Genomic DNA, 8689 nt, shown 5'->3' with positions numbered 1-8689 from the left:
CCCCCCCCCCCCTTTCTTCTCTTCCTTTTTATATTCTCTTTTGTTTAATGCATTTTATTATTCATCCAAAAAAAAGACAAACAAGGAAACAAATAAAAAAGAAGTCACACACATGGAATAAAAGGGACTTGTACAGAAAGTACGTAATAAAAGAAAAGATACTTTAGCTATCTATTAAATCTAGCCTAAGATCTCAAAGTAGAAACTACAAAACAGGAGAGTCATGCCTTATTACAATACAATAACAACGATTCAGCCTTATCCCGACTAAATGGGGTCAGCTACTTGGATCCTTGCCTTCCAATCAGCTTTATTCGAGGTCATACTTGAGACAAGGCTTAGGCCATGCATGTCTTTTCTCACCACTTATCCTAGATTCATTTTAGGTTTGTCCTTGGCTCTTTTAGTTCCTTCAATCTAAATCAAATTACTCCTCCGTACTGGAGCATCCAAAGGCTTCTGTTGAACATGGCCATACCACCTCAAACGACTTTCTTGTAGTTTATCATATATTAGAGTTACTCTCAAATGCTCTAATATAATCATTCTTTTCTTTCTTGTAGTTTATCATGTATCAGTTTTCCTACCAACCGTTAGTGGCAGTCTTTGTCAACTGGTTCACCCTCCTTTTCCTTGAGCCAGATACTAGCTTTCATAGGAGTGTCAGAAGGATAACAACCCAGTATACTAGTTTCAAACAACAGATCAAGGATATACTTCCTTTGACAGAACGATACCTTTTAAATTTGGCAACTTCAATCCCAATAAAGTACTTTAACTTTTCAAGATCCTTTATCTCAAAATATCTGCCCAACCCTTTGAGGTGATCAATTTCAGTACTTTTAAATAACCAAAATAGGCTGTTTTATTAAGAATAAGCCTAGGGTTAGTTTGTATATGTGTTGGGCATTCATTCAGTCCATGTGGTTTGGAGTGTATTGGGCCACTTTTATGGGTTTAAAATAGGGGCTCTAAGATTGAGTACGGGATTACTAGTTAGTTTTCTTTTTTCCATTAGTTTCTTTTTTAGTTGGGCTTTAATGGGGTTAATTAGTTTCTAATTTCAGTATTTCTTATTTCCTTGTTTCTATTTTTAATTTTAGTAACTAAAGGACTTGCTTTTATTTAGTTTTCTATTTTAGTTTTGGAAACTAGAGTGAGTTTCTATTATTTGTAAACCCCCATCATTATTATAAATAAAGGAAAGGGCTCCCATTAAGGCCCACGATTTTAAGAACAAAAAAACTCTGCTGCTGCTGCTGCTGAGATGCTTCCTTTGTTTGATCAAGAACAATGGGACTGGTGTTTGATCTGGTCGACACTCTACGGTGAGAAGCCTTAGTGGATCCTTTTATCTTATGGTTTTCTTTTATTGCTGTTCTTCTTCCGTCATCTCAGGCAAGTAATCTAATCATTTTTTAATTCTAGTTTTAGAAACCCAGATTTCTCCCAACCGACCTCTCACTGATATGAGGAATTAGCCACCTGAAGAGGCTCAACTTTGGTCGACTGTTAGACCAGGTTAGAGGAAGGATCGATCCTAGTTTGAGGATCATCAGACCAGGGATTTGACTGATCTGTAATTTTCTCCAGTTCTGGCCGATTGTGTTCTTCTGCCCAGAAATTCAATCGACGACTCTGATTTTTTGTGCATGATATTGGTCACTATTTATCCTTGTTTCAGTCCCAGATTTTGGTGATTTAAAGTCTGTTCTCTGATTTCCTTCCAGTTGCAGAATTTCTGAGATAAAGAGATCGATAGGGCTGATCCTTATTGATTGATCTCAGTCTGATTTGTATTATGTTCTAGACTTACTTGGTGAATATGTGGTTATTCTTTGACTAAAAGTTCCTGCAGTTTGAGACTTAGTTAGAATCCCTAACCTAGTCTACATTGTTACCACAATATCAATCCACATAGACGATGAGCATAGTAACTTTTTCACTAGACCTCTTTATGAACAATGTGTGGTCAGCATTACTCTGCTTATAATCCACAAATGTCATAACCTTGTGAAATCTTCTAAAACCTATAGAGAGCACGCTTCAACTTACAGACCTTGCTGTGAGTTCTTGTGCTGGAGAAACCTGGTGGCATAACCATATAAACTTCCTCATCAAGCTCTCCATGGAGGAAAGCATTCTTTATATCAAGTTATTGGAGTTCCCATCCTAGGTTCACAGCACATGAGAGTAACACTTGCATAGAAATCAACTTGGCAACTGGTGCAAATGTCTCCTGGTAGTCAATTCCATATATCTGAGTGAACCTTTTAACCACAAGCCTTACCTTGTATCTGTCAACAGAATCGTCAATCTTTTGTTTTACCACAAACGACTTATAGCCAATAGGGTGGAAGAGTCACAAGTTCCCATGTATCATTCCTTTTTAAGGCATCTATTTCTTCCTCCAGTACGACCTTCCATTTTTTTTTCTACAAAAGCTTCCTTCCAATTCTTGGGAATACAAGTAGATGAAACAAAAGACATAAAGTACGATTAGAGAGAGGTAATCATATGAAACAACATGAGATATAGGGTGTTGAATACAGGTCGTAGTGCCTTTTTTTAGGGCAATAGGTTGGTCAGAAGGAGAAATTATACTTGAAGTAGGAGGCTCAGTTTGTTCTGGATTCAGGGCTGGCAAAGGAATGTGTAAAGGTGATGTAGTAGTGGTGATGATTTGAAGTTGCTTTTTTTTGTTTGTCCCTACGATAAACTTGAAGAGTAGAGTCATCAAATTGTCTCTGGAATTCACCATTGGTTCTTTGGACTGGAGTCATCTCTTGTTGAGTTGGAACAATAGGGATAAGAGTCTCTGTTATAGGCTCTGTCCCCTCACTGTCTATTAGAGCATACACTGGTGGAGCAAGAAGATTCAAAGTCATCTCTTCTTCACTAGTAATACCAGACTCCCCCTGAAGAGGTGACGAGTAGTTTCCAACAGATTCATGAAACACAATTACCATAGTATGCCGGGTAGGAGGATGGTATCACTTGTATCCTTTCTGTGTAGGAGAGCAACCCAAAAAGATACACTTAGTACATCGAGGTTCCAATTTTCCTGGTGAATGATGATCCCTAACATAACAGGCATAGCCAAAAGTCTTTGGAGGAACCAGGAAGGATTTAGTCCCTTAAAGAACCTCAACAGGAGTTCGAGAGTTGAGGACACGAGTCAGCGTGTGATTGATTAAGTAGGCTGCTATGAGGACAGCATCACTCCAATACTGAGATGGAACATGTCTAGTAAACATCATGGCTTGAGCATTATCCAACACAAGTGCCTATTCTTGCGTTCAGCCACCCCATTTTGAGCAGGAGTATCAACACAGCTTGTCTGACGAAGAATCCCATGATCAGCTAGGTATTTTTGAAACCGGCCCTCCATGTACTCTATTCCGTTATCATCATGGCATTGAACTAAGTCTAAATCATTTTATGGAACCGCTGTAAACAACTGAACACTTCACTTTGTGTTGCATCATGTAAATCGAAGTAGTTCTAGAGTGACAGTCAATAAAGGACACAAGCCATCTTTTTCCAGAAATAGATGTCTGACAACAAGGACCCCATACATCAGAGTGAACCAAATGAAAAATAGAAGAGCTTTTATTTAAAGGTAAATAATTGGAATGAGTTTGTTTAGCCAGAGTATAGGCTTCACAAAAGAATTCATCTTTGGTACATGTTTTAACTAAATGCAGAAATAAAAGAGATAAGGTCCCAATTGGTGGGTTCTCATACAACAGTGCCATTGATTCAATTAAGAAGAAGCTGAGTGTAGCTGATGAGGAGTAGTTGATGCTGCAGCTATAGGGAGACAACCATTATCAAGCAACACTTAATAGAACCTTTCTAGAGACAAACGATAGTGTGCCATTTACTACCCGAACTTTATCTCTGCCTGAGGTGGATGATAATAGTGAAATAAACTGGAGGAACCGGTCATGTGATCAGTGGCACTGGAGTCAATGATCCAGGGAGTGAAGACGACTGATGCACAATGACCACCAAATAAAATACCTGAGTGAGCAAAATTAGAACTTGAGGGGACTGAATTGGCTGGAGTTAAGGAATTTGAAGCCTTAACTAAACATTTGAAATCTGAGAAATTCCTATATCAGTTGCAGGTGGAAAGTCCAGAGTCTCAGTCTGGTGGGCTTTAGTTTTGGATCGACCACGAGCATGCTTCGCCTCAAAATCAGCAGGTTTTCTATAAGGCTTCTAACAGTTTGCCTTGGTATGATATGGCTTGTGGCAATGTTCACATTTAACAATCTTTGGTATCAGCAGGTCGATTTGCTCCCTCAGAGGTAGTAGTTTATCTAGTATGTAGGGCTAACTTTTAACTTTTCAATAGTAAGAGTATGTAGCATTGAGTTACGGCAACATTCCTCCGTATAAATCAGGGCAAAGGACTGTACCAGAGTGGGAAGGGAGATTTGCTAAGCATCTGAACACGAATTTGATCATATTCAACATTCAAACCAACCAAAATACACTCTAATATTATCCACATGTTTGGTGTAAGTAGTGCAGTCATCAACATTAGTGGGATGATAATCTGCCAAGTGATCCAGTTTATACCACAAGGTTCGAAGTTCAGCGTAATATTTAGACATAGAGTTCCAACTTGGTAGTGGTACGAACCTTCTTACGAAGATCAAATACCTGATCATCATTCCCTAGTTGCCCATAAGTTTCCTTGGCAGCAGTCCATATTTGAGAAGCGGTGTCTAACATAAAAAATCTCTAGAAATAGACTGATGAATAGAACCAATCAAGTAAGCCATTACCAAAGAGTCATTAGTGATCCATTTATCCTGAGGGGTACCCTCATTAGAGGGTTTCTTCAATTTCCCTATAATGTGTCCAGTGAGACCTCTACCAGCAATGGTAAGATATGTAGATTTGGACTAGACGAGGTAATTAGTTCCATCCAATTTTATAGAGCTAGTCAGAAAAGGCATGTTGTCCTTGCGACTTTGACCATTAGGTCCAGAGGTCACAGTAGTTACTACAAATATGATTTGAACTAGTAACAGCCTTCAAAAAGTGTCTATACTTGGATCGAGTTGCCCAATATGGGTATTGAGGCACTCCGTCAAATATTATCGGATTTTGATGAGGAACTATTGAGATAGGCAAATTAGGGTTTTGGGAGAAAACCCTAATTATCAAAGAAGATGGGAGATTTGATACAAAGACTTGGCAGATGGGGCCACAAGTCTGGTTGATCTCCTCTGCAATAGTAATGATGATCTCTTAAAAAATTCAGCCAGTTCTGAGGAGGGAGTCCCAAAAATCGATTTAGTTAGGGTTTTGGAAGAAAACCTTGTTTTAGCAAAAAAAATTATTAGTGTAGATCTTCAATCTTGCAAGTGATGATGAGTCCTTCTAGGTAGTTGTACTTTATCCTCAAGAGGTAGAGGTGTGTTCTTTAAGAGGAAGAAAGCATACTCCCTAAAAATAGAAGAATCAAAAATCGCAGAGGCTAACAAAACTTAATTTTCTTGCAAGGGTTTTGCGTTTTAGTTCATGAGGTAGGGTATAGGACAGCCACTAAATTCGTAAGAATCACCTTATTAGTGCTGCCCTATGGTAGATTAATGGGACAAAGGGAGGAGAAGATGGAGGCTAACAAAGGTGATGGAAGGGAAGGTGAAGGAGGTCTGTGATTCTTGAAGAAGGGGCTGGAAACTGAAAACCTAGATCAGAAATTAGACTTTGATACCATGTTAACAGGATGAATGGGAGAATCCTTGTGTGTCTTTAACTGATCACACAAGTCCTCTATTTATAATATAGAATCATGATAGAGTCATATAGGAGTACAAATCAGAAAATAAAATATAATTACAAAAATACCCCCATCCAACCACCCCACTCTAACTAGGGTTGGTGGGGGGGGGGGGAAGCCCCAATGTGCACCTGCAGCACACTTATTCTTATTCTAACATCTTCATTTAGTAGGCTGTAGAAATGACCTTTCCATCCTTCCTGATTACATTATCTCAACTAAAAGATATTACTGAATATAAGACAAGTAAAATCCTAAAATTTAGAAATCTGATCCACAATATATGATTGCTGCTGACAGCTGGGCTCCACAAGAAGATCTCCCATGCAAACTGCCTTGGCCTAACATTTTCCCTCCTGAAATTCATGAATTTATTGGTCAATAGTCCTATGGCAAATCTCCACGACTTATGTTCTGGTTTGGGTCTTGTTTATCCCAAGAACTGGTCCAAAAACAACCGAGGCCCACTGAAGGCTGCTCTTCTCTTCTTCCTTGAGCTTCATCAGTTTACTTCTTTTAGTCTGTAAAATGACGAAAATCAGACTTACCTCTTGGAGCAAGATCCCCAAGTTTATTGAATCAACAAGTTCAAAACATCACAGATTTTGGGAAATATTTGTTTCTTCTTCCCGATTCTGATTTCTAGGGTTCCAACCGACTCTGTCCGATTCCGGGTCGATTCCTAGTGATGGATCAGAATCAGTGGAGGCCGACGCATGTCCGAGTATACTTGAACCTTGCAGGAATGACTAATTGAAAATCAGTTTTTTGCAATGTGTTTAATCTTTGTAAGAACACTTAGACCTTAGTTCTATTGCCATATCCAATTAGCATACTAGTAAAGGCCAATTCCTTCAAGAACTCTGAATTTTTATCACTGCTAAAATATTCAAAATGTTTTAGATGCATACAATTGATCTACATCAGACCTACATCAAATATAACAGTTAAAAATAGTAATTATTTTGTTATTTATCGAAGAGTATGTTGTATTTGATACAAAATTTATTGAAGTAAAAACTACATAATTGTTTTTCTATAGTTAATTGAGATATATGTATGCTCATGGAATTCTGCCATAAATGGTGAGTTTTTTTTTTAACATGCCTCGTCTTGTTTGGTTAAGATGATGTTCCTTACTCTATTTTTCTTTATCTGCTTTCTAAAAAAAAAATTAGATATTGCATTTCCTCTATGAGAAAAACATTTTACAAGAAGAAGCTATTCTTTCGTGGGCATCTGAGAAAGAAGGGGCCGACGAGTCCGATAAAGTTTTTGTTAAGCAGTCAGAAGCATTCATTCAGGTAAAATGACTGAGTTTGTCGTAACATTTTATTTCATGCCTAGTTTTATTTTTCCTTTTTTGGTTCCATTTTGCAGCTTAAAGAAATGTCTTTTCCCCCCTTTTTCTAACCCAGAGACTTATTTGTTGGTCTAATTGAAAACTCGGTTGTTGCACTGCTTCTGTAATATGTTTCTAAGGTTCTGAAGATACAAAAAACAGTGGTTAAGTATAACATACCTAATAGATACTATCTGGTTTGCAGAACTCTTGATAATTTGTGCTTTAAGGAATGAATAGGAAAATGAGCACTATGATAGTTCTTGTGTTGTACTTAAAATAAATTTTTTTTTTTTATTAGGTGAAAACAAATCATACAACAGAGTCTGCATAAATTTCATGTCGATCAAACGGAGCTGTTCTTCAGCCATTATTCTGGCTTTTATCCCTAAACAAGTGTCTCCCAAACTGCAGAGCAAGCTCCCAAAATATCATGCCATTGTACTAAAATATAAGCAAACACATCCAAGTCATGTGGAATTCACAACAATATTGTATACCAATTATGCTTTTATTTATAATTGACTTGGTTATGAAGCAGAAATTTTATGTCCATTGGGGGAACACGAAATTAGTGAAGTATTTTGGTTAGATTAGGATACTTAAATAGGTGAAATTGATCCAATCTGAGCTACTTGTACCACTTGAAAGAGCAGTAAGTCTAATTTCTCAAACTGAAATTTTATATATATATATATAATCACCTGCATGATTCCTGCGGTTGAAAAGATGGGTCTTTTTTTGCTATAGCATGGTAACCCTCACATCCCAGTCAATCGAGTTGTGGCATGTTCTTTTTACGTTCCCTTATTTGATTCATGTGCTGAACTTTGTTGCAGTGGCTGAAAGAGGCGCCTGAAGAAGACGAAGACGAAGAGGACGACTGAAAGAATATAACCAATGGAGGTTGAGACTTGCCTAGAAGTCATTAGACAGTGGTGCTTAATTTCGCAGCAGCAAAAGCTTTTGCAAAATCTCGTGCCAACATCTGATCTGACTTGCCCCTTCTCACTTACATGGCGCCATCAGCATTGATCAACATGTATACACAAACAGCCAGAGTAACATATTTTGTCATTATGGGACCAGTGATCTAGAACACACAAAGATTGCTGACTGCAAATAAATGTATCAGCTGTTTAAAGCTCAATGTAAAAGTGTCCCAAAATTTCTTTGGAACATAAACGTCTCATTCTGATATATGGATTTAGTGCTTCAACACTTGTAGGCTAGCATTCAAGTTTGCCATTGGGTGTTCACAGTTATTGCTGGCTATTTGTATTTTGGAGAGGTGATCCCCTGGGTTTTTGTATTTTTATCCTTGGGAACCCACTCGATGGCTCTTCAAACGATGGAATCATCTTTGAAAGGGAAATGATCAATTTTAATGAACTGATATATCAAGAAACTATACATTCGCCTTAATCTAATTGGGCTTGTGCTTCTCTCTTCGTCTCCCATTCCAGATTAAATTAAATAGGGTAATTGGGAGTGGTTGGGGGAGTGGGGAAGAGATGTCACCATATCCAAGTATGGGAAAAGCA

At 37.9% G+C, this 8689-nt stretch overlaps 1 protein-coding gene across 1 annotated transcript in view; it reads left to right on the top strand.

The window, feature by feature from the left end:
- LOC122089722 (translation initiation factor eIF-2B subunit epsilon-like) overlaps nt 1-8570 on the top strand; it is a 45637-nt gene extending 37067 nt beyond the window's left edge. Inside the window, exons 11-12 of the mRNA XM_042659419.1 lie at nt 6982-7107; nt 7985-8570. Coding sequence (XP_042515353.1) covers nt 6982-7107; nt 7985-8032 — 174 coding nt within the window. The 3' untranslated portion in view covers nt 8033-8570. The remainder of the gene's footprint in view (nt 1-6981; nt 7108-7984) is intronic.
- The last annotated feature ends 119 nt before the right edge of the window (nt 8571-8689 follow it).

The sequence above is a fragment of the Macadamia integrifolia genome, chromosome 9, assembly GCF_013358625.1.
Source record: "Macadamia integrifolia cultivar HAES 741 chromosome 9, SCU_Mint_v3, whole genome shotgun sequence".
NCBI classification, from domain to species: Eukaryota; Viridiplantae; Streptophyta; class Magnoliopsida; order Proteales; family Proteaceae; genus Macadamia; species Macadamia integrifolia.
This window is presented reverse-complemented; position numbering and strand designations above follow the sequence as displayed.